Source organism: Centruroides vittatus, unplaced genomic scaffold, assembly GCF_030686945.1.
Source record: "Centruroides vittatus isolate TY-2023 unplaced genomic scaffold, ASM3068694v2 contig_1388, whole genome shotgun sequence".
NCBI lineage: Eukaryota > Metazoa > Arthropoda > Arachnida > Scorpiones > Buthidae > Centruroides > Centruroides vittatus.
Window position 1 is genome coordinate 372,932 of NW_027120871.1, and position 27,463 is coordinate 400,394.

Sequence of the window (27,463 nt, forward strand, 5' to 3'; positions counted from 1 at the left end):
GCCAGCGCAGTGTTGTCAAGGTTCTTACTGATTGTATATTTGTGCTCTTGAGCCTTTGTTTTAAACTGCGCATCGTTGCACCCACATAAACAAGCTTGGAATTGAAACGTTGGTTGTGTAAAGGCACCGAATATATACCCGTTGTTGAATTCCGATCCTCTTTCTTTTTATCGTTTCTTAAAAGTTTGAAAACAGTGGGACTACGTCGGTATACAATACGAAAATTATTAGACCTGGCAGTACATCTATGTATCTTGTTTAAAAATGGAATGTAATTAAACACTATTCTTTTTACATTTATTCCAAACACATTTTATGTTTTATAGTTAATGTTGTATTTTTTTTGTAACTGAGGAAGATCGTTAAAGCGATTGAATACATTATTATTTTATTAAATTTTGTTGGATTGATTAAGGTATAGTTTATTTATAAGTAATTTAATTATTAGTGTTAGTAAAGTAGTGAGTAAGTAATTAGTAGCAGTCTAGTAGTTAGCAAAGCGGCAACGCGACGACGTAGACTTTTGCGCAATTATTTAGAAAGTTAATTGAGTATTTGCGGATCCGCAGCACTGGATCCAGCACCAAGTGCTGGATCCAGCAGGCCGAAGAATGCGCTGGATCCAGCTGGATTGCTGGATGAGGGATCTAGCAATTGCAATCCCTAGACGGGACACTAACATATTGCGAAACATAGCTGAAAAAATTGAAAAATAGTGGTCAGTTTTGATGAAACGATCGACTTTCTACGCCGAAATTATGTATTTAGCAAAAAACTTTTGGGATGGACGCGTGGCAGCTTGCGGCCCGAACCCGTTGACGTCAACCCCTGTTTACCGGAAATAGAATTTATTAAAAAAAACTCCGTGTAAGTTTCAGCATTGTTTTCAAACACCTGTTATATCGGTAGCCAGAAACTTTTACAGGAAAGCTTCTGTGAAATGTAGTGTGTACTAGTAAATCTGGTGTACTAGAGCCCCTTTAGCCGCCATTCAAAATCGCCGAGTAGCGTTTCCACTTTCCAGGACGAGGACCTAGGGGTTGGATTTTGGAAAGCAGTGTTTGTTATATATGATGGTGTTGTTTACAGCTGTGACGCGTGATATGTAAATGAATGGATGCGATGAAAAAATTACATAACGATTCAATTTTGAATGTTATCGTGAGGAGCGTTTATAAGGAAGTGTTGTATAGAATATGAAAAAACAGACTTTTCAATTTTTGAAATTCGCGCTAACAGATGAATAAATGATATATACTTGCCTGATAATAAGTATCAGCCGTGACATTTGATGATAGGGAAGCTGTGTTTCTGTAAGAAGCCGACTTTCAGGGGCAATCAGTTAATTGCGCGTCAGTAATAGTCTAGGGTCCACTCGTACATGGGTGGTGGCTGTAGAGACAAAGACGGCAAGTAACTGACAAAAACCGTGTATTTTAACATAAAATAAACATACACTATGTACAAAATAGTTTGCTTTAGGACAATCAGCCGTTCGGACGTCCTGAGCGTCGATGTGGTTCTTCGATGGTCGATCGAAGGTGGCCCGGGACAATGGCGTTGACGAGTCTGTAAGGCACGGGGAGACTTCGTCCGTTGGCGTCGGGGACACGGTCTAAGTCCGAAGTGGCACGGGTTACAGGTTGGCACAATAAACGAGAAATTGTTTTTTTTTTTTTTTTTTTTTGCGCGTTGACACACGGCGTTTCGGTTATTCGGAACGTTAACCGATTGCCAGGTGTCCTCGATAGTCGGAAATTATATCAATCTCCGTTCTTTCTTTCGTCCAATTTGATTGGTCGTTCTCCCTCAATCACGCTTCCCGAGTGGTTGGTCCCTCGTTACTAAACGTAACGAGACTCTTACCTGGAGAGTGAGAAAAGTCAAAATCGAAGATGAATTCGATCTTCCACCGATCATAGGACGACTTCCTTCCGCGATTTATGGTTTCTGCCTGGCAGTTTGATATAAACAATGAGTGAAAGACTACAAACGACTTTTACCTGTTTTTTTAAACTAATAAATTTTTCTCTAAATTAACCGTTTTTTCGCGTCTTTCGTGACGGGTCAGACCTGTCCGGTACGTGACATTTCTATAAAAGTTTTAAACAAATAGTGGAAATGACAAAAACAAACAATTTATGTATTTTAGTTCTAAAATACAAAGAATACATACATAATACAAATTTATATGATACAAACAATGATAGAACAACTTGTTTTTTTAATTTTTTATGAACGAACTCTATTCGGCGATTTTTTCCGCAAAGTCGTTAATTATTTTATCATAAAAGTCGCTGGTCGTCGACTCCATCAATGTATTTAAAAGCACTTTTTCTATCGAAAGCAACACTAGCGACAATTTTTCCTCCGACCGAGTGTTCCTGGCCAATGAATGAATTTGCTTCGTGGTCAAAAATCGCGCTCAACAGACGCACTGGTAGATGGTACCGTAAAAATGAATGATATTAATCATATAATTCTTTTAGTACGTCTTTGTTCGGCTCGACATTAATTATAATATGTTTTATGTCTGAGAGTTACTTGTCAATGTAGTCCGGACACGAATATTGCGATTCACTACGTAATTTAGATAAATAAAAAAATTTTCCATAAAATTTATTTAATTTAAAGAATTAAAATACGCTTGGAAAAATTGTTAATAATTTTAATATTATGAAAAACATCTAAAAGTGATAAAAATTCTAAAGATTTTATGTCTGAAAATCTGTCAATATAATTATAATTTCTTTTAATTATACTGTAATTAAATATAACTTTGCAAAAAAAACGTGCATAAAAATAACATTGAATACTCTTTACTTTTTAAATCTTAAACAATTCACTCAGTCAGATAGCTCCCTACCAGTGGCTAAGGGATAGAATCGTTAGAAGCGTTACACGTGTGTAGTTTCCACCAGCTAAACCGGCTGAGGTTGGTGCTCTGTAAAGCGCATGCGCCAATGCCCTCTGGCTGCTTTACCCCATTCAGTTATTCTCGCCGTGAAAGCTGTCTCGGAAGCGCTTCCATTCCGCCACTGACATTCGAATATACAATAGCAATCTTATCGTTTTTTTCACATGTAGTATAGAATTTTTTAATAAGATACATAATGCAGTTATAATAAAATATTAATTTTAATTAATTCAAAGTACGTTAAAATATGAAAATTTATATTTTAGAAAATACAATTAAGGTTATTGGAAGGTGGATGCGGCGCTTCCACCGCTTCCAATGACGGCACGCCACTGATAAGTATGCAATGATCAAGATGGTGATAACTATACAGCTAAGTCGAGTAATTGTAATTGAACTAATGTAGATGGAACGTGAAATTTGTAATACATTTACTGCTATATATCAACTACTGCTGTACAGTACCAATTAATATGATATCAATCAAGTATTTGTAACAATATTTCGTGGACTTGTCCCCGGGTCCACGCCAGATACTTACAATGAAGGTGTACTCCAGGCACAAGAATATCCTTCCGATGTGTAGCAACGATGACTCGAAAGTATTATTACAATAGCTGAAATTATCTTTATTGTTGTTGATAAGTATTGTTTCCAGAATAATAAGAGTCGAAACAATTGTTAGAATGGTTGTTTAGTTCTTAAATTTTTTTTATCTCAAACATTTCGAGATATATGAATATTTTTTTTTGTATCAAAATAACTGTAATTTTTTAACTCTTTTTGCCCTGTGGGCACTAAGAGGGCCTCTTTTAAAAGGCTCATTATGGGTTCGGCCAGACCCACAATGGGGCAGCCGGGTGGTGAGGGACAGAGCCTGACATATCCGGACGGACCATCCCCGACGCTTGAAGGTGGTGTGAAGCTTGGAATGAACGTACTGTACCGTACATTGCACTGTCGAACTTGGAATGAACACTCAGTCGTGTCATCAGTGTTAACTGTAACGTTTTCAACTTGTTCTTCAGGCCATCTTCAGGTTTTTAAAAATCACAGAATATTGATAACTTTCTTTTTTGTATAGAATAGTTAAGAACACATTTAAAATACAAAATTTTTTGGAATATTGAGCTATTTGAATACAAACAATAAATTACAGTAATATGTATACAATTTAATTCATTTCTGGCAGTGTGAAGAAGGTCTTCGTTGATCATCTATATACAGTGGTACCTCGATATACGAGTGCCCTAATATACGAGTGTTTTGAGATACGAGCCGCCGAGCGAGCGATATTTTGCTTTGAGATGAGAGCAAGATTTGAGATACGAGGAATCGCACACTACACCGCTGCACACGACCCCAACATGCGTCCCGCATGTTGGGGTCGTGTGCAGCGTCTAACGGTTTTTCCCACTTCAGACTAGACCTCAGTCTGTGTGCTTGTTTCCCTCGTTTTCGAAGCATTTTTGATAAGTTGGGTTCGCGTTTTTTGCTTTTTGTACATTTACAAAACATTATCACATTTATTTTTATAACTATGGGTCCGAAGAAGAAGATGATGTCTATTGAGTTAAAGCGTGAAATCATAGAAAAACATGAGCAAGGTGTGCGAGTAATTGACTTGGCGAGGATGTACGGGCGTAGCACATCAATGATATGTACTGTGCTTAAACAGAAGGAGTTGATAAAGAGTATAACGCCAGCTAAGGGCGTTACAATAATTTCTAAGCTCCGGACCTCTCTCCATGAAAAGATGGAAAAACTACTGATGGTGTGGGTGACAGAGAAGCAGCTTCAAGGAGGAACCTTAACACAAAGCATCATATGTGAGAAGGCACGAGCGATTTACGGTGATTTGCTGAAGCAGATCCCACACACTTCCACAAACGAGGAATCGGAAGACTCGTTTAAAGCCAGTCGGGGGCTGGTTTGACAACTTTAAGAAAAGGACCGGCATTCACTTCGTCGTCAGGCATGGTGAGGCAGCAAGTTCGGATGTGAAGGCAGCTGAGGCTTACATCAAAACGTTTTCCGAACTGATAGAAGCCAAAGGATACATCCCCCAGCAAGTCTTCAACTGTGACGAGACAGGGCTTTTCTGGAAAAGGATGCCGAATAGGACTTACATAACGGCAGAGGAGAAGATGATGCCAGGTCACAAACCCATGAAGGATAGATTAACTCTAGCACTTTGCGCCAATGCGAGTGGCGACTGCAAAATCAAGCCTCTGCTAGTATACCATTCGGAAAATCCCAGAGCCTTTAAGTCACATAAGATTTTAAAAGAAAAACTGCAAGTTATGTGGAGGGCAAATCCGAAGGCGTGGGTCACCAGGAAATTCTTTGTGGAGTGGATAAACCTGGTGTTTGGCCCTTCTGTTAAAAAATATCTACAGGAAAACAACCTACCCATGCAAGCCCTTCTTGTCCTCGACAATGCCCCTGCTCACCCACCAAATCTCGAAGATGATTTACTCGAAGAGTTCAAGTTTATAAAGGTTCTCTACCTACCACCCAACACCACTCCTATCCTGCAGCCCATGGATCAGCAGGTGATTTCTAATTTTAAAAAGTTGTACACCAAGCACATTTTTCGGCACTGCTTTGAGGTGACGGAAAACACAAACCTTACCCTTCGAGAGTTCTGGAAGGACCACTTTGACATCGTGATATGCCTAAAAATTATTGATCAGGCCTGGCTGGGTGTTACAACGAGGACCTTAACCTCTGCATGGAAGAAGCTGTGGCCTGAGGCTGTAGTTGAAAAAGCCTTCGAGGGATTGGAACCCGAAGTGTCAGTGGTAGAGGAGCTTGTTTCTCTGGGAAAATCCATGGGTCTGGAGGTGGATGAGAGAGATGTGAACGAACTCGTCGAGGAACAGTCTCAGGAGCTGACAACCAAGGAGTTACACGATCTACATTCGCAGCAGCAAACGGTGGTTCAACGAAAAAGTAGTTTTGAAGAGGAGCCAGAGATGGAGGAGGTTATCTCAACAAGAGATATAAAGGAGATCTTGGCAATGTAGGAGAAAGTTGTACAGTTCGTGGATAAAAATCACCCCGAAAAAGTTGCAACTGGTCGTGCATCGGAGTTGTTCAACGAAACTTGCCTAACTCATTTCCGCAATATCCTGAAAGAGAAAAAAAAACAAACCTCCTTGGACAGTTTTTTTTAAACGATCTGCAGGTGAAAATGAGCAAAGCGTGACGAAAAAAGCGAAGACCAGTGACGAAAATTAAGCGCTTCCGTAAGCACTTCACTTTTTCTTTTATTATGTTTTTATAGAATATGTATTTGTTATTTATAAATAAATGTTTCTTCTTGTAAATACATTTTTTTCTTATTCAAAAACACTTAACAAAAACAACTGAGGTGGTGTTTTGGGAACTGGAACGGATTAATGGCATTTCAATTAATTTCAATGGGGAAAATTGCTTTGAGATACGAGCAATTTGAGATACGAGCAAGGTTACGGAACGAATTAAACTCGTATGTCAAGGTACCACTGTATATAAAAACGAATGTATGTCTGTGTGTGTGTGTGTGTGTGTGTGTTTGTCCTTCATGCATTACCACACCATTTATCCGATTGCCATGAAACTTTGGGAAGTTGTTTAATACATTCCCGCAAAGGTTTGTGGCATATGTGAAGATCACCATTTCCCCCCTTTCAAAAATATATTTATATATGGATTAAGGCTTTCATGTCCAACAGATGGCGCTAACTTCTGACGACTTAAGTTTGCTTTTCTGTGAGGCATTATGCTTTTCTGTGAGAATGGACTAAAGATCATTTTCTATCTATCTATATAAATAAAATATAACGTTTGTTTGTTCCTACCGATTCCTTTGAAATTTTCACACAACGTTGCATTCGAATATGCACGTGTTTTTATATAATATACATGTCGAAATTATCCCTACGGGGGAAAGGGACAGGATTAAGGCTTACTGTGAAGAACTCGGCTTCTATTTATACTATTTTACGTGCGGTTTTTTGCGTTTTTAATCGCGTTTTAATAGGTGACGTCAACAGAATATACATTAAAAAGGGATTTTTTGAGATTCCCTTTACGGGGGAAGTGTTACACATTTATAATAGATACATTTTGAGCCACAACAACGCGTGGCCGGGTCAGCTAGTAGTATCTAAAATTAAGGATGGAACATCTCCCTGTATATTGTTTGTATGGTATCTATTGTATAACAGTGCAGAACGGTGAACTATAATAAGGGCAGAGCAGAGACACATTAAAGTGCACCGCGCTGGGAAGAAATTTACAAGACAAATTTGTGGTTTTTATAGTTATTGTAGTTTTATATTTTTAATTATTATAAAATGGCAAAAAAACTTAATTTTGAGGTAGGGATGGGTTTTATAAAAAATTTTAATTGTTAATAAACGAGTAAAATCGTTATTAAATCCGACACTATTCAAGATACACACGACCCTCTTTCTCTCTCCACTCCTTCTACCTTTAACTACCAAAATTTATTAGCATCAATCCCTCGAATACACAAACTTCTCTGCAAAATTTCACAAATTTCTCCACAAAAAACACAAGAGTTATTAAGCTTTAAACAGGGTGAATAGAATGGTGTCCTCCCACACACACTAACATCCACACATAGAGGAAAAAAACCCCGATTTTTTACATTTCTCGATATTTAAAGGTGCCCTGAATCCAGAAATGTAGAAATCTGGGGGGCGAGTGATTTTTTGACCAATCGTCACACTTTCTCTTTGTTACCTAGCATATAACAGAGCTGAGAAATTAATAAAGGTTCGCATAAATATTACAGACTGATTGATCAATTTTAGAAAAAACACTGTGTTAAATTTAACGTTCATCAAGCGTTATTTTTAATTACTCAAACACAAAGCATCTTCATACTACAAGTCGACTAGTTATGCCAACTGATAGTTTTTTTTGCCAGTTTATTCAACAATGTGAACAAATTTTTGGAGTTTCAAAAGTACATGACAAAATGGTCAAAATGGCAAAAAGTTACTGAAGATATTGTTCAGCTGTCAATTGTCATAATTGTTAAGTAAAAAATTCAGATAAAAGTACAGCAGAACCTCGTACTTCAAACGCAAAATTCAACAAAAATTCGCCTCGGAGTTCGAACGATGCTTCGAAGTTCGAGCCGCACGCGCATCGAAAAAAATGCGCACGAAGCATAAACGCAACCTGTTGTGAGTCCAAATCGACTCCCACTCTCGATTTTGCATTACGCTTTTTTTGACGGTGAAGTTAGAAGCCGCTCTGGGAGATCCGGGATCGAATTCGGACGGAAGCCCCAGGAATTTTTCAGATGGTGGTCCATACGGTTATGTCGGGCTTCGTCCCTCGCCATCCGGCCGCCCCATTGTGAACCTGGCCGAACTCATAACGGGCTTGCTAAAAGAGACACTCTTAGTACTTTTTTTTTTTAACTCTTTCCGCCCTGTGGGCACTAAGAGGGCCTCTTTTAGTAGACCCATTATGGGTTCGGCCAGGCCCACAATGGGGCGATCGGGTGGTGAGGGACGGGGCCCGACATATCCGAACGGACCACCCCCGAAAAATTCCTGGGGATTATTCGACCCGTTCGGATTCGATCCCGGGTCCCCCAGAGCGGTAGGCTGTCATCTTGACCGCTCGGCCATTCGGCCGTCCTAACACACTCTTAGTACTGTACTTACAAAGCACAAAAAATTAAAGAAACAATCTATTAGATAATTCGCATAGTTAAATGAAATTACAATTTAATTATATTTTTCTAAACACAGTTAATAATAATATCGTAAAAATTTACTCAATGAGTCTTATTTTTATTTTTTGGATCATTCAGTAATTTCCGATTGGCAACCTATTCCCATTTTCGGATATTATCGGTCAATATTGAAGTTACGTATTAAAACTGTTATTAGTCGAGTGAAATCACGTGATTATAAACGTCATAGAATTAGCGCTTCTTTATTGGTCGAAGCTGTATCGCTCACGATTTCTGTTTTTGTTGGCAAACATATGATCGTCTGTTTTTGATCGAAGTATTTTTGTTTTTAATATTTTTCTCCGAATGTAAAGTTTAATTTTCTAAAATATTACACGTAAAAATGATTAGCACATATAATAACGTTCAAAACTTGCGATTCAATCAAGATCACGGTAAGACGTCACATAACTATTTATTTAAATAAACAATAGAGTATTGTGTAGTAAATAATAGATTTCATGTGTGATTCAAATCACATTGTCTTAATTATATAACTTAAATTATTATAAAAAGTATTAAATGTTTTTATTTTTTTAAAGCTTAGAATTTAATAATTTTGTGAATGAAATTTTAAAATATACAGTATAAAGTTAATAGTGTAAAATTAAAATTATATAGAGAACTAGAGAGAGAGAATGGCTGCGTTCAGCAGACTCGATAGTTACGGAGCCGTCGAACACTTTTCTGCAGAACGCCCTCTATGATAGCACTGTTTTGTAACATGTTTGGTATTTTGACATCACATTTAGTAGAATCTTTCATTTATGCTACCTGAAACTGGCCAAAGATGGCTGCTTTTTGTTCCAACGCATACGTCGCTTGTCGTTTGGCAGATGTAACTACGTAACAGCTACCGATTGAAAGACCTATGCTCAGGTTGACTCTGCTGAACGCAGCCATCTCTCATTTACACTGACCAATGGTGGCTGATCCTGTTCCAATGCATACGTCATTATTCTTCGGCAGATATAACTTTGTAACAGCCACATTTGCTTAGTTTCAACTGTTGACTCTGCTGAACGCAGCCAATGATTATATATTTCTGTATAGGGTAAAAGAAAGTTCCTAAATGTATCGATTAAAGCTTACACTTTTATTCTTTACATAAATACTAATTATTTCCATGTTTTTCTGGACATTTTCTTCTATGTTTACATGTGGATATCATTAAAACACCTTATGATAGATGATTTTATATCTTTATTGTAAAGATTTAAAGTTACGTTCACATTGTCACACGAGACACTATAAATGAATAAAACAAACACTGATGAAAGTGAAATTTACTTTGTATTATGTTACCTGATGCAAATTGAGTTATAATGTGAGTGGTCGAAAAGGTTACGAATGAATGCTTGATATAAAACTTAATTGATCAAACAAACTGAAGTTTGTTTGAAATATCTCATTTTTTGACAAACTTCAGTTTGTCAAAAGATGAGATATTTTTTAGTTTTTATGAACTGGATGAATGATTACTGAAAGGGAACAAACTGGAAGTTTGTATCTACTTTATAATGATGCATATACCAATGTAAATCTTGCTTAAAAGTTTCTCTTAATTTTTTCAAGATTATGTTACAAAGCTAATTGTCATGCAAAGTCTAGATTGGGGATGGCAAACCTACGGCATTTGTGCCAAAAGTTGCAGGTAACATATCATACGATCTTGGTTTATTGCTTGTTTTTTTTCTTTTCAATTATCCTGTTGGTTTATTACCAATCCTCCATTTTCAATTAAATTCTTTATGTTTATTCTGATTGAAGCATATTAATTTTGTTTCTTTAAATATCATTATTGCAAGTATAAGAATTTGGTATATGCATACATGTTTTGAAGTAAACATGTGGCATGTGGACTTAAAAATGTTTGTCGTCCCTGGTCTAGAGTTTTGAAAATCCACATCCAATTTGTCGTTATATACGAGTTATATTAGCAATTTAAGTTTTCCGAGATGCTAGATCCATTACAAAATATAATTTTTATTTATATTAAACATGAAACAAATAGTTAAGATATAAATGAAAATTGTAAATAGGGATTTTGATAAAATTTCTTATCTAGTTGACCTAATTATGCGTATTTATTGTGAAAATGTTTGTTGAACAATTAGATAACGTTCTTATTTTTATCATAAAAGAACTTTATGCTAAATGCCTGTAATATATAATAATTTATTTTTATAATTATTTTTGTAAAATTGAAATATATATATGAAGAGAAACTGAAGTTGGATTTATTTCTTACAAGCCATCTCTTGTGGCTGTTATGGAGGCCTCCTACCGGGCTGAGAGTTGAGCCTTCTCCTAATTGTAAAAGCTGTCTTTCATCTAAAATACTCTTTGCTCACTTCATTTAGTTCTTCGAGTTCACGTTTGACATCCAGAACAACATTTTCAAGTGTAATTCTTCTAGGAGGTGGCACGTATTTAGGACTGTACTTTGTAGCCTTTAGAAGGAATGGAGTAGGTGCAAGGTTATTTCAATAGACCGGTATGCAAGGAATGGATCATTAAATTAGCGACGCAGGTGTCTGATCAAATGAAGAAAAGGTACGATAGTAAACTGTTCTGGATTCTATGACATCAAACACTCCATAATCCAACAAATAAATCTTGCACACCTGACTGTTGGGATAACCTCAACCGTCTCTGTTCCTTCTAGAGGCTATGAAGTATGGCCCTAAATATGAGCCATATCCTAGAAGAATTACACTTGAAAATGTTGTCCCGGATGTCAAATGTGCACTTGAAGGTCTAACTGAAGTGAGAAAAGAGTATTTTAGATAAAAAATGGCTTTTGCAATTTGGATTTATTGGTATTATATACATTTACACACACATCACATAAATATCACATATAAACAGACAGTCCATGACTTTCGAATGTAGGCCTAACACTTTACTAAAAATGTGCATGACAGTGAAATTGCATGTTATAAAGGGAGTTTGGTTCCAAGAGAGAGCTAAAACATTATAAAATCTTTTATTAAGGTAAGAAAGTTGTAGTTTTTTTACAGCAAATATATAAGACAAAAAACCGTCGATTAAATGGAAAACAGACAAAAATTAATTTTCATAAATGATTCTGACGTTACCAAAACTGAAAGAAAATGCTATTTTACAAGAGCTCAAGCTTTTTATTAGTCAGCTGAAAATGTATAGAAGTGCAAATTCGGTGTACAAAAAGTGATATAGAGGCATGAAAAGTGTATATGAAAGAATGAGTTGTCTAATGTTGAATGTCCAGAAGTCAAAGACCATTTATATATATATTTTACAAGTTTATAAAAGTTTTGAGAATTTAACAGAGAAATGATGAATTAATTTAAATTTTTATAATTATTAAAGATTTGGTTAAAGATGATAATATGGAGTAACTAATAAATATGTTGATTAACATTTGTTTTTTTCATTTATGGTGATTTTTCAAAGTTAAATTTAATTAAAAGTGATTAGATATATATAAGAATATTTAAGTAAACAAGTATTTAATCCATGTAAATGCAGAATTTATTAATAAATTCTATTTTAAGAATAGGAATTGCTGAATTTGCTTCATTAAACATTTGATAATTCTGTAAATATATTTTTATTTTTTATTTTTAGGCTGTTTTACATGTTCTATGGATACTGGTTTAAGAATTTACAATGTGGAACCTCTTTCGGAAAAGACACATTTAGGTAATTTTCATGTTGAAAATAATTTATTGATAATTAAAATTATAAAATAATTCTTTAATAATATAAGTAAAACTATTTCTTAAGATTTGATGACAGAAAAAAATATAGTAATTATGTTTGTGATTTTTTAATGTCATTTTTGGTACAGTAATTCCTCAATTTATGTGGTCTTCATTTACACACATTCATTTATCATGGTTGAAAAATTTTTAAATTTTAAGTAAATAATCAACTACATGCTAGATGTCGTTATAATGCATTTAAAATTTTTAAAGGTTATATTATAAAGAGCTTGTCTTGAAAACTGTTGAAACTAATATCTGAAATACGTAGTAGAGATAGCAGAGACCTATCACACTTCTACTGGTAACATCAAAATGACAGGTATCATCAGAATGCAACTTTATTACTGGTGCATTTCAGTACACAAAACACTCATTAGCCATACATAAAAATATATATAGATAACTCAACAAAAAATATGTTTATATACAATTGAAATAACAGAAAAAGTCTAATATTACATTACAAAAGAAAGTTTCTTGAAATTTGCAGAGTAATTGACATTAATTACAGTCTACAATTTAAAACATACCTAAAATAATTTTAAACAAGTAAAATGGCAAAGCCATTTTTGGGACGAGACTATGTCTCGGAGAGTGTGAGCAATGCATGTGCAAATCTCACACTCACGCCTGTTTGTAGAAACAGTCTCACCATTTTGTATTTTATTTTGACCCAGTTCTTAGTCCTCTGACTACCTACAAGTCTGGTTTTTCTTATGTGCGCATGATTGGGCACCAAATACTCTGTGCCAAATTGCAACTCTTGACATGTTCTCCTTCATACCTCTAAGGTGTGCAGTGCAGCCATTGACAGCAGTGCAGTTTTAGAGATGAGACATAGCCTAATCAAAAACAGTTTTTAAATCTATAAATGTATACATATAATACTGGTTTATAAACTGACCTGTTCAAGATTTATTTCCAACTACACTGCCAGTAATAAAGTTGCATTCTGATGATAGAAGTGTCATTTTGATGTTACCAGTAGCAGTGTGATAAGTCTCTGTTATCTGTACTATAGTATTTGCGATATTAGCTTTTTTTTAAGGGTTAAATGTATTGTATATTTACTAGTATACATGTATTGTATACACATTGTAATTATACAAATTTCAGAATTTCCCTATTTTAATTTATTGCATAATTCCATTTATTTGTATAGTTAACATGTGTAGTAAAAAGTGACAGTGAAATTGTTTTCAGACAATGATGTACAGCTTGAATTGCCAATAGAGTTTTTATAGAGTATGATGATTGTATTACATTCCGTTTATACTACATTTTAAACGTGATACTGTATTTCATATGCACTAGATCTATCTCTTAAAGGTAACATCTCTGTTGTGTTAAAATGCATATAACCTTTTATTATAAACAAAATATTTGTACAGCTATATCAATAGGAATAAAATAAATTACAAATTTTGAAAGCTTATTAAATTTATTTCTTTTACATATAGGGTTTATTATTCTACCTCTAGCAGGTCCATTATTATTAAACATTAAAATGGAGTTATTTTTTTGTAAATGCAACTCTGTGGTTCTGTTTACATGGTTTTTATAGAATCAATTACTTCTGTAAATGTAGAGATAATTTGTAATTAATAAAGGATCAGAAAAATCACTATTATAAAATTATTAATTATAAATCATAAGACAATATTCAAACATTATATTTGCTGTACTGAAATTATTTTTTGTAATAATATAGTTTAATATATTAAAATTTAATTTTATAGATTTATCTGTTGTGGGGAGTGTAGGTCTTTGTGAAATGCTTCATAGAACAAATTTATTAGCTATTGTCGGTGGTGGGACTAGACCAAAGTTTGCTGATAATACAGGTAATTTAATTTTTATAGATTTTTTTTATATATTATTAATAAATCAAAATCTGTTCTTACTACTGATAATGATAAGCATTGAGAAATGTCAGATCATAAACATCAATTTAAAAGAGCTCACAATTTAATGTACAGTGTTTTCTCCAAGCCAGTTTTACATTAATTAATCAGCTAAATATATTTGACCATTTAAAATTAGTTTTTATTTGATTTCATTTACAATTATTATTTTTTAAAGATTGCTTTCTGTAGACTTGTATGCAATTGAGTGTTGTACAAGAATTGTTTTGTCGTCATTAACTAAGGTTTGTAAGGAAATTTGCTCTGGTAGCTAGCTAACATTGTTAAACAACCATTTTAAATCTTTTCCAGGGAAGAACACTGAATATATATAAAAATTTTCATACTAGTAGAATAAATGTATGATTAGAAATTTGAATTTTGTTAATAGATTGCAAGAGGATAGATGGAAAATCATCTGCATATCATCTAGATATATAATTCTATAGAAGGATAGAACATTTGATTGTATAATGCAAGAAAGGGCATTTAACTATTAAATTTTTAAATTATTTGGAATATTTTTAGAATGTATAACATTAAATATTTGTTGTTGGAAATAATTTAAACCCTGAAGATGAATCAACAAGGCTCAAAAACTCTTGAGAGTTTTAAGTGTTTAGAAGATTTATTCCAATATATTACAATTTTTGTTACTTTAAATTTTAATGGGAATTTTGAAACTTTTATAGTATTATCTTTTGATAGATTGTAAAGGTCAATCAAAATTTAAGATAAATTAAAAACTGGCATTAAATTTAACATGCAGTATTTTTTATTTTATTTAATTTCTTAAAAAGATGACTATTTAAGAAAACAGAACTTTGCAGTCTTTGAAATTAAGTAACAACTCTGTTTTATTCATGAAACAGAAAACTATTATAAGAAATTTTAAAAATATCAAACAAAAATGAGCAACTTTGCTGAATTTTTAAAAATAAAACAGACTTTAATTTTACAGGGAATGATTTTCATCTAATCACAAAGGCAGTAAATAATCAGCTAGTTTTTGTTGTTATAAATTTTTATGTAAATCATAAATTGTCATAAGCCTTAAAGGAATATGTACAGGAAAAATTATATTCAGAAATGTTATTATAAAAATGTAATGAATTGACTCTTACATTTACTTTTCTTCTCTGGCAATTTTTATAATAATAATGTTGTACTCTTTTCAATACTTTTTATCTATAAATTCAAAAATTATTATTATTATTATATAAAATATATATATATATATAAATAAAATTTAATAAGTTAATTAAATATATTTGTTTTAAATCTAGTTTTGATCTGGGATGATTTAACAGGAAAATTTGTCCTAGAATTTACTTTTGTTTCAACAGTATTGGCAGTTAGAATGAGGAGAGACAAGTAAGTGTTTATGTATATTAAAATAAATTAGTAACACTCTTCTTTAATATGACATTTTCTATTTCATAAAATAAGCACTCGGGTGTTAAAGGTTTAAACTTTAGTAGATTGAATCTTCTAAACTTTTTTCTAAATAAAAAAAATTTACTAAGACAAGATAATAATTTTTTTATAAAATATTATATTAGAAATTATTTGATGTAAACAAGCATAAAATTTTCTCATCAATTCTCTTATGAAATTACATATAATACACTCTGCTTATTGTAATTATCTGATTTGTAGAATCTCTCAAGACTATGTGCTTGAAAGTTTAGTTTTTATTGCCCACTTACATGCAGTTCCCCTAATGTAAACTCATATTATTTGCTGTACTGATGACTTAATTGTTAATGTGACCTAAAATTCACGATCCATAAATGCAGGAACAATCACTATTCTATCGAACCGAATTGGAGACGTTATAATTCTAATAGCAATTTCTCTCTCTCTTCCCTTTGGGTCATGAGATATCTTATTCATAAATACCCTACTAAATGATCCAATCCCCCTAATTCTAATTATAGTTGCAACCATAACTAAAAGACCACAAATTCCTTTCTCCGCATGACTCCCGGCTGCCATAGCGGCCCCAACCCCAGTGTCCATAAGAGGAAGAGGATCTTACCTGTAAGAGGATCTTAATAAAATTTCTGACAATCTTTTGTTATTTAACTAAAATATTAATTTGTCTGAAATTGTTGCAATGCAGTATTCATTAGCTAGAGATCTATGTAATTTTACTTTTTGTAGTAACAGTGTTTAAATTAATTACATTCATCCTGTTAATGACTTGGATATAATATTTTACAACAAACTACCTGTAATCCCCATATTCATAAAACTATTAGAAGTCTCACCATTTTCATAGGCTATGGAGATGTTCTTTGGTTTTCATTTTTCACAAACTTTCAATCTATCATTGTTTACTTATGTACTCTAGTGCTGCAGCCTCTTTATTCCGTAGGGTGTCTTCTGAGTTAGACAAAATTTACATTCTTTTTAACAAACTTTGCAATATCCCTTTTACTTGTTCTACTTCTGAGGCAAGAAAAGACTGGACTTTCCAATTTTTGAACAGTAAATTGTGGGTTTTTTGATCATGTTCTACTTTTTAAGTACTTAATGATTTCCTCTTGGATAATATTTTAATTATCCTTGCATGTGATATATGAAATTTTTCATATTTGTCAGTCCTGCGATACCAATTTAACGTTATTAGGCACTCATTCTATTACCATGATTTGGGTCATCTCAAAAATTTAGAAAATTTACTTTTTATTGATTTTAAATATTTTAAGAATAAATGCAGAAAAATACTTTATTCCAGAAATTTCATAGTTTAATGCTACGTTTCAATGTATATTTGCACATTTTTTTACCATATTTTATTTATTGTATTTTTTAACACTTTGTATGATATTTTATATATTTTGAACCTTACTCTATATATACTGTTTTTTTATTTATTTTCTGTTGTTAATTACACTTTTATTAGGGTTTTTCATTATTATGGGTAGTAATTGATAGTCTTCAGACTGTACTTTGTATACTTAAAGAATTATAAAAAGATTAAAACTTAAATTCTTATTGACCGTGTCTAAAAGTAAACAAAGCCTGAGGCAAGTCATGTGATTGGACCTTCTTCAACTTCTGGTAGAGCATTGAAGTTGTGTTGCCAGTGTTAATAGTCGATGCGAAAAACATTGTATGTATCAGTCACGATCATTTCTGTTCCGAAAAATGTCCAGCGAATATTATAAAGGTTTAGATGAATTAAGCAGGCATAGGTGTAAGCAAAAGTTAATGTTCAACAAGCAAGAACTGCCTGATCCAATGGATGACGATTTAGCAAAAATGTTATTTTACGATAGCGTGAAAGCATGGCCCAAGATCACGTTAGTGGATCTCTATGCTTACTTTGTAGACCAGCTCTGCTTTTACACAAAACAGGGCCTATTTAACAAAATTGTAAAACCTCTTGTTTCACAACCCGTGATCTCGAGTTTGTAAACAACTGCCTGAAACATTTTTTTCCTAGATTTGCATGGTAAAAGGAAAAATACAGTCAGGACAGAAGATGTTTCAATATAATGTTGGTTGAATCAAGCCAAATTTCAAATATTTGTTTTTCAAAATCAAAGCAGAATAATCCATTCGCGCCAAACAAAAAACAGAATGTTATCACATCCTCCAACTCCAACACTGTTGGATCAGAAATATTTTCTGGACTCTCTGAAGGTAATTACATATTTACAAAATATAACTAATGGCTTTATAACTTTATTAGTTATGATTGTTACTAAAGATAGATTTATGTTGTCGTTCATGAATCAGGCCACTGGTAAAAAACGTCAATCATAGAAGTCACTCTGAAAATGATGAAACAGAAACATGTAGCGAATCAGAATTTGACTTGGCACCAAATGAACAGTCACCCGAACCATCAATTATTCATAAAGTTATGCATTTCAAGGATGTTTCATTATTATGTACTGAGCTTGAAAACCAACTCATCAATGAAATCAATTTAACAAAACAGGAAATTCAGTTAGTGGAATCTCAAACTAGAGATCAAGCAAATGAGGATATGCATATTCTAAGAGGCATTTAAGTGTCAGAGAAACTAAGCCAGAATTTCTAGATGAAATTTTGAAGCTCCACGAAGAACATGAATATTATGCACAAATACAAGGACAGATGGGGATTGCAAAAGTCAAGGAATGTTTTTTTGTATGTTACAGTGGTAATGATGTAATATACAAAAAATTAATTTTAACCTGGTTTTCTGGCAACATGCATTTTGCACTCCCTTTTCTCTTGATTCCACAGTTTGGATGTACCTAGAGCTTGTATAAGTAAGGTACACCATGTTTAAGATATAGTATCTGGTTTAATGTACTTATAATCAAGGTACATCCAGTTTTATACAGTTTAAATTTGATAAAATATGTAAATATTAGGATTCCTCACTAATTTTTTTTTACATTTATAATGTTTATTTATCAATATTTTGATCTTTAGATCTTTTTGATATGTGTACAGATTACAAAATATCCTGTATAACCTTAAAATCACAATATTTACAGTATGTTTTTACTATTTAATGTTTATTTTTCTTAAATATTAATAAAATTTTCTCGTATTAATATCTTACGGACTACATATTTTATATTGCACTCGATTTGCTATCTCTCATTCCTCTAATATTTATGAAGTGTACTTTGCAGTTATGTGCTGAAATATCGAGCATTATCTTAAGAAACAAAATGAAAATGAAGCTTTAAAAAATTCATTTTTTAAATAAAATATCACGCAAACTTTTAAGTTAAAGGCTAATTTTCAGCATTAGATATTTTATTGGTTAACATTAAAGCCAAATTTATGTTATGTAATTTATTCACTGGTTTCACGAGGGCAAAAATATAAAGAAATTATTGATCAATTTTAAGTATAGATGCATGAGAATGGATTAAATTGATCTATTCCCTACCACAATGTTTAAGTACTGTTGTCTTTGTATTTTTCTCTTATTGCTCCTCTACAAAGCTGGATTGTAATTATAAAATTAGTCTAATTCTTAAAAATACAATCTTTTTAGTTTCCTTTCGACAATTTTTACTTATTTTACAGATTCTAAGATGATTATTTGAAGACATTTTTTAAAACATATGTTGTTTACTTGGGCATGCAAGGAAAAAAAAACAGCCAGAAGTACCAAGGGTCCAGGATGTTTTGGTGCTGGTGCTGTCACCTGTCGTGATGAATACGGTCAATAAAAACAATAATAACTAAAACCTTAAAATTGTTGGTTTGTTTCATTCCTCAACTGTCTTTTATCAGAGACAAAAAACCAAGAGCAGAAAAATATTCTTTTTATTTTTCAAAACAATGCAAATAACACTATTAATTTAAATAGCGGAATGGAAATAGAGGGCGCATGGTGGGATAACATGTAAAATAAATATTTGCTTAAAGATGAATGCCAGTTGATAAATGTAAAAAAGGTTAGTTGTAAGTTTGCATTAATGTCATTGAAATTTGTAAATCTGTTTTTACAGCCCGAAGATATATATTAGTAATGTATTAATTATTTATATATGAAAAGCACATTGTTTGCTTTTTGTCATTTTATAAATTTTGTTTTCATATTTTCATTATTTGAAATACAAAATTTTTATTTTAAAATGATATTCTGTTTGCAGATTAATTGTAGTATTAAAACACCAGATACACATTTTTAGTTTTCCAAACAATCCATCAAAGTTATTTACATTTGATACAAGAGAAAATCCAAATGGTAAGTGAAAATGAATAGTTTTTAATTTAATATTTTAAAATAAAATTACTTAATTATTAATGAAATAATTAAAATTTGTTATAAACTCTGAAATTTAAAATTAGATACAAATTTTATAAATGATAAATGAAAATAGAAAAATTTTCTACTGGTGTTATTGGTAAATATATTTAATTAATGAGTATGAACTCTCAGCAGTATATAACATTTTTCAAGTAATATGGGAGATGGAATGTTATAAATCTAGAGATAGAACACATTTTCAAATTGCTCTTTGCTCGCAAGCATGAAATATAAAAATTTCAGAATATAAAATTACACACCATTACAAAATAAACATAATATATGATGGCAATAGTTAACAAAAAATAACAGAATTAATATACACATAAATAATTGATAAGAATATAAAGAAAATTTAAACAAAATGTAAACACTGGAGCCCCTTGTCACCAGATGTTCCTGTCACATAACTGCATGACCTATGATTTTAGCAAGTTGAACAGTGCAACACATAGCACTGGAATATCAAGTGTAGGAGAGTTGCAGGGTAACATCGATGTAAAAAACAGATTCCCAAATGAACAAGATTCTCCTATCTCCACAGTGTTTTACCAACAAAACTTGTGACCACAGAGGATCAAAGTTATATTTCATTACTATTTTGGCTAGCTCTGTTGAACGTCTCCCATGTGGAATATCTTCACGATGCTCTGCTAACAGACACGGAGCATTCTGGGAGTCACACCTATATACCATATAATAAATTTGATCCAGTTAATGGATTTTGTAAAGGTATAGCATAAAATCCAGACTTTTCAAAAGAAATTATTACAAAAATATTTTAATTTAAGTATATAAATAAAGTAACTATATACTTTTAAATTGTTAAATATATATTAAAAATATATATAATATACAGAAATATAATGTTTCTGTATTTAGTACTTATTAACATTAATAGTATTAATAAAAATAGTTTTTAACATATTTCCATACATAAACTGTTATTGTAAATCATTTTCCATTTTCACTTATTACATAACATTTATTTGGCATAAAATTTTAGTGAATTTTAAGTTAGGATTTGTGCGTTTTCCATTTTATTCCACACTTTGTTTTATATTATTTTTTAGTATTAAAAATTTTGTTGGATATTTCTCCAGTGATTTATTTATTTTTTAAAAAGATAAATCAATTATTATCATGTTAAATAATATAATTAACTCAGAAATTGTCAAGTAACTAAATGAAAAGTTATAATGTTCAATATATGACTAAAACATCACATCATTAAATTCTGCAGCCACTTTCTAACCAGACTATTGTGTGTAAATTTGTGTCATGTAAAGAATTAAGTCATTATACTGATGAGTTTTAATACATTATATATATATATATATACATAATAACAACTGGAGAGCTTGGACTTAGCATTCAGCCGAAATACTTATTGTGAACAATTTTAAACATGGAATTTTTAAAATAAATGTGACTCTAATAATAGTGTCGCCATTTCATTATTTTTATATTCTCAGTTAGAAAGTGGCTGTAGAATTGTATGGTATGATGTATTAGTCATATCAAATATTATAATTTTTTGTTTAGTTGTTTCATAAAATTTACATAAGCCAACCCTAAATATAAAGCAATTTGATTAAGTTCTATTGTTTTGTATTTATATTAGGAATTTGTTTTAATTTTATGCTGGAAGTCACAAATAAAATTTACCAGTATAAAGTGTTGTTATATAAAAGTTAAACTTTGGTCACATCTGCAAGAAAACGCAAGTGTTTTTCTAATTTGTAAAAATGTCAAATCCAAATATATCAAATGAACCAAACAAAATTGCTAAATTATTCACACCTTGTTTTTAATGCAAATCTTAAATAATTTATTATATAACTATAAACATAACAATATTAAAGCTTACTTCTTTTCATATAATAAATGGTTGTAATTTGTTGAAATGAAATACTGTAATGTAATAACAATTGTAATGTGTATTAAATTGATATTTAAATTGAAAATTTGAATTTAATGATTCAAGTGTAACTTTTATATGAAATATTGGTTGCCTAGGATGATGGTTTGAATGTTTTTTTTGTAGTTTTACATAAATTTACCATTTGATATATAAAATTTCATCTCCACTGCCATATTCATTTAACTGATAGTTTTTTATTAGTTTTGCTCTATAGTCAATGTCAATGTGAAATATTTTGCTGCCATTACATTCTTTGTTTTGAATAGTTCTTGCCCATTTTTATGAAACTGCTGACTGTATTTTATCTTACTCTTGAATATCATGTAAATTCATCAGCTGGTATGAATTATCTATCATATTTCACTTATCTCGCTGTGTCTGAATCACGAATCCGATCCATTAGTTTGTGAAATGATAAATGCCACATCAGCAATAAGATTTCAAAATTAGATTGTTTTATAAAGAAATGTGAATTATGTGTTCTATAAAAATTGAAATTGATTAAGTAATATTTTATGTTGAAAAAAATATTTTAAGGAGAGACATGAAAGGATATGATTATCAATTTAGTAGATATGAAATACAGTCGAACCTGGTTAACTTCAATTGACTGGGGAAAAAAACTTTGGACTTTGAGTTAAAAAGTTGTGAGGAATTCAAGTTAACCAGTTAGATTTAACTTGTAAATTCCTGTGCTAGATGAGTGTGGAAAGAAAATGATTTTGAGTTATCTCAGTTTGAGTTAATCAGGTTCTAATTTCAATTTAAGTTTATACATGATAATTTCATATTAAGCAGAGGACTGCTTCCATAGAAAATGTTAACAATGCAACACAAGAAAATTAAGGATAAAAGTTCATAAAGATGGAGAACTTGAAGATGGTCTCGAGCAGGGGTTGGCAACCTTTCAGTGGTGTTGTTATGCCAAACCTAAGTTATGGTGTTATTCTGGGTGTTGACATGATTTTACCAATTTTGTTATATATAGTATCAAAATTGGTCTGGTTATAATGTCCTTCAAAAATTAATAATTAAAATTTAATTTTTATTACATTTCTATTCAATCAGAGTGCCACCGAAAATTGTCTCGCATGCCGTAGGTTGCCGACCCCTGGTCTAGAGTAAACTGAAAATACTTATAATCAGCAAAAATTTACTAAAAATAAGATGGCATAACTATGGATAATACTCACATAGCAATTTAAACTAGTAGATTTGTTGTAAAGAAATATTTTACTTTTTCATGCTATTAACTCACTTAGAAGAGACTTTTTTGTAGTAAAGTTAGCATATATTTACTTAGCAGTAAACTATTGTTTAATACTAAATTCCAGAACACTTTTTAATCTGTTTACGATTACTTTTCAATGTTAGAAATAGGATTATGTATACATATATGTATTATAGACTATATGTTTACTTGAATAAAATATTAATTAATTTTAGGTCTCTGTGAAGTCAGTCCATTTGCAAGTGCAGAACGTCAGTTACTTGTATTTCCTGGTCATAAATGTGGAAGCATACAATTAGTTGTGAGTAATCATAAATATGAAATAAAATATAAATACCATATATATGAAATCTATTTTTAAACATGGATAGAAAATTTATGCCATAAGATTAACAGGAGAATCAACATCAGAAACTGTTCAAATGAGCAAAAAATTTATTTAAAATAATTTAAATTGCTAAATATGTTTCAAAAAGATGTGAAAATTCAATACAATCTAATAATTTTAATGTAAATTAACATAATGTAAGTTATTACAGTGGTGCCTCATATAACGTACTTAATCCGTTCCAGGTGCACGTCCGTTAAGTGAAACGTTCGTTATACGAAACGCATTTTCCCGTAGAAATACATGTTAAAACATCTAATTCGTTCTGCAGCATAAAAAATGAACATAGGGTGCGTTCTTTTATTCCTCCGCGTAACTCTGCGTGAGCGACATCCGTTTAAAAATTCCTGTGGAACGCGTTCCTAAATTCCGGTGGGAGTGCACGTTGTCCAATGGCAAAAAACGGCCGCTTGTAGCAGTAGTTTACGGTGGAAAGCAACATGGCGTCCTCCATGGCTCAGATAGTTTCGTTTCCGGGTCCATTATGTGGTTTTATGAGTAAGAATTTAGAAATTGTGAAAGCGCGAGTTAGCGCACGCAGTGATGTAAGTGCCTTTACGAATTTTTTTCGAGGCTATTTTGAATGCTCTTTTAACAAATAATCCATTTTATGGTTAAATTTTACAATTGGGACTCTTCTTTTGCCTTTTAAAGCTCATATTTTAGAATTATAGATTCCTCCATCACGATACTATCGATATTGCAGGCGCCGCCATCTTTCTTTCTTTCGTTCCTAAATGCCTACAAACAGCAGCGCACTCCCGTAGTAGCGGAGACGCAGAGCGACCGCTATTAAAGAACGCACCCATGGAGCAGTCACCAATTATGCTGGAGAGTCCGTTGTTCGCAGCCAGTCCGTTGCTCGGGTCATTTAACGGCCAAACAGAAAGTCCGTTGTTCGCAGCCAGTCCGTTGCTCGGGTCACGTAACGGCCAAACAGAAAGTCCGTTGTTCGCAGCGTTCGTTATTCGAGGCACCACTGTAATTCACATTAAAATTAATGCTTACTTTTACAAATGAAAGAAGAAAATGTTTTTCTTTGATTATATAATAAATTAATAATAGTAAAAAAATTTGTTTATTATTATGTGTTTATTTATAAGCATTTATAAAAACCTGTTTAATGATTGATCATTTATAATTTTAATGTAATGTAATACAATCCTAGATATCCATTCTTCAGTGTTATTTAGTTACAGGTTTATTCTTTTTACTCTTTTGTCTTCTTTGCCAGACATTTTAAAAAATTCCTTTGATAAACTTATCCAATTTTAGAGTTGCGTGCAAGCGTTAAGCATCATACAATTCTAAACTGAATAAATGGAGATGTTTCTAAATTTTTACTTCATTACAGAGCCTGTTCTATCAATCAGTTTCCAAATATAGTTCATAGTATACGTGATTATGTATTATACAAATTTTTTATTATCTGACCTGCTGCTGTTTCCATTTAGATCAGATAATCAAGATTATAAAAGTTTAGTTTGATACTGATTTACAAAATGAACTACTGTTCTATTGATTTAAAGTTTGAAAATTATTCTGAAGTGAACTCTTAAGTTAAAAAACGTAAACTTATTTGACTTCTAAAAGTACATTTAAAATTGTAATCCAATTTTTTTAGAAAAATTGCAAATTTTTTATGTATAACAATAATAATTTTTTTAAATTGTTTTGTGTAGGACTTAACTACAACCGAACCTGGAATGTCAAGTGCCCCCGTGACTATAAGTGCTCATCAAGCAGAAATTGCATGTATAGCAATTAATCAGCAAGGAACAATGGTGGCTACGGCATCAAAAAAAGTAATTATTGGGTTATTGTTAAGTGATTTACATGGACATAATTTATTTCTATTGTGATAAAGTGTGAAGAATTTAATATTCTTATATATAAATTGCTGTATTTATATTTTTAATTTTTATGCAGGGAACATTAATAAGAGTTTTTGATACAATGAAACGAATTCAACTTGTGGAATTGAGAAGAGGGGCAGATCCTGCTACATTATATTGGTACTAATTTTTAAGTTTTAATTTAATTATATATATCATATATTATCATTTGATTTACTCTAATAGAAATTTAATTGTTTATTTTTAGCATTAATTTTAGTCACAATTCAGAATTTCTTTGCGTTTCAAGTGACAAAGGAACAATCCACATATTTGCTTTGAAAGATACGAAACTAAATCGTCGTTCTACGTAAGTATATTAAATTACGTTTTGTGTTTACCATTCTTCCTCAAACTTTATCAGCCAGGGATTATAATTTTCAAAAAAATTTTCTTGACCTCAATGTTAAATAAGTAAATATGTCACAAATATACACCAACTTCCAATACAACTAGCATCTTACCAACTTAGAATGATTGTTGTATATTATATAATTATTATTACTGTTAAAATTTAAGCCAAGTATCTTAAATTTTCAGAATATTATATATATAAGGTATTACTGTAACATAAAATAATTTATTCCAGATTTTCAAAAATGGGTTTCCTGGGTCAGTACGTCGATTCTCAATGGGCTTTGGCTAATTTCACAGTTGCGGCCGAATGTGCATGCATATGTGCCTTTGGATCGAAATATTCGGTTTACGGTAAGACAATTTTTAGCCTATTTCTTTCATAAAATAGAGAATTACAATTTTAAAATATTCTAAATATATACGGAAATTAGAGATTTAAATCTTTTCAGCAATATGTGTGGATGGAACGTTTCACAAATACGTTTTTACTCAAGACGGCAATTGCAACAGAGAGGCATTTGATGTTTTTCTCGACGTGTGTAGCGATAGCGACTTTTAATTACATGTAAATACCGATAATGTATATCACATTTTATATAAAAAAAATGTTTTATCATTCTTATTATATATGATATGTAAGAAGAATTAAATATATTAATATGTAAATATATTATTGTATTTAATTCACTTTTATTTTAAGAAAATTATAAGCTATAGAAGTCACTAATAAAAATCAATTTTAAGAGTCAACTCGATGAGATTTCTTTTATTCGATTAATTAATTCGTAAAGAAAAAGCATATAACAACTTTGATACTTAATCAGAGCACAAACTTCCAAGTTATAATTTGACAAAATATATAATTAATTAATAATTATAGAGAGTAAAATATTATCTGTAATATAAAATTCTAATTTACAAAATTATATATTTAATGCAGTTATAATCCCTCGAGAGATCAAGTTAATACCAATACTTTTATTTAAAAATATTTTACGATTACATATAAAACGAAACTCGATATATTTTGATAATTAAATGATACAGTTGGATTCTAACTGGCCTATAATATGTATAATTAATTATTAAAATACTAAGTAATTTAGACCAGAGATAGACAGTTAAATTTAATTATTAGAATAATAATTAATTAGCCGTATAGTCCGTATGTATCATTTTATTATTAACATTTTACAAAATTATTTTATTAAATAAGTTAATTTATTTATATATTCTGGATTGCTGTTTGATATTATACAGAATTTACATATTTTATAATATCGTCAATTAATTGACGAGGAGAAGGAAATTGCATACTCCGAGGACCCAATTTAATTTAAAATCAACAAGTGATTTAACCGTGTTAAGTTGGGTCCGTCGTCACCACTCAAATTCACGAAGGGCACGAGAGAGGGCCCTATTAGTGTTTGTAGCTACTAATAATGAATGTATACGTATAACACAGATTATGAGAGATTACAAAACTAACCGAATACGTCAGGCCCCATTTCTGGCCCAATGATAAATCCTCCCTACAGGCATTAATAGGCCAGTT

The 27,463-nt window shown here is 31.5% G+C and overlaps 1 protein-coding gene and 1 long non-coding RNA gene across 2 annotated transcripts in view; one reads left to right on the top strand and one right to left on the bottom strand.

Moving 5' to 3' along the window:
* The window catches only part of LOC136968084 (uncharacterized), a 385,441-nt gene that overhangs the window by 273,541 nt on the left and 84,437 nt on the right, over positions 1–27,463 (bottom strand). The window lies entirely within an intron of this gene.
* LOC136968081 (WD repeat domain phosphoinositide-interacting protein 4-like) lies at positions 8,874–26,658 on the top strand. Its single transcript, XM_067262048.1, has 11 exons — positions 8,874–9,076; positions 12,294–12,368; positions 14,173–14,277; positions 15,624–15,711; positions 19,956–20,050; positions 23,484–23,569; positions 25,339–25,461; positions 25,586–25,671; positions 25,760–25,861; positions 26,141–26,259; positions 26,358–26,658. Exons 1-11 carry the CDS (start codon positions 9,025–9,027, stop codon positions 26,465–26,467), a joined length of 1,041 nt encoding a protein of 346 aa, XP_067118149.1. The 5' UTR covers positions 8,874–9,024; the 3' UTR covers positions 26,468–26,658.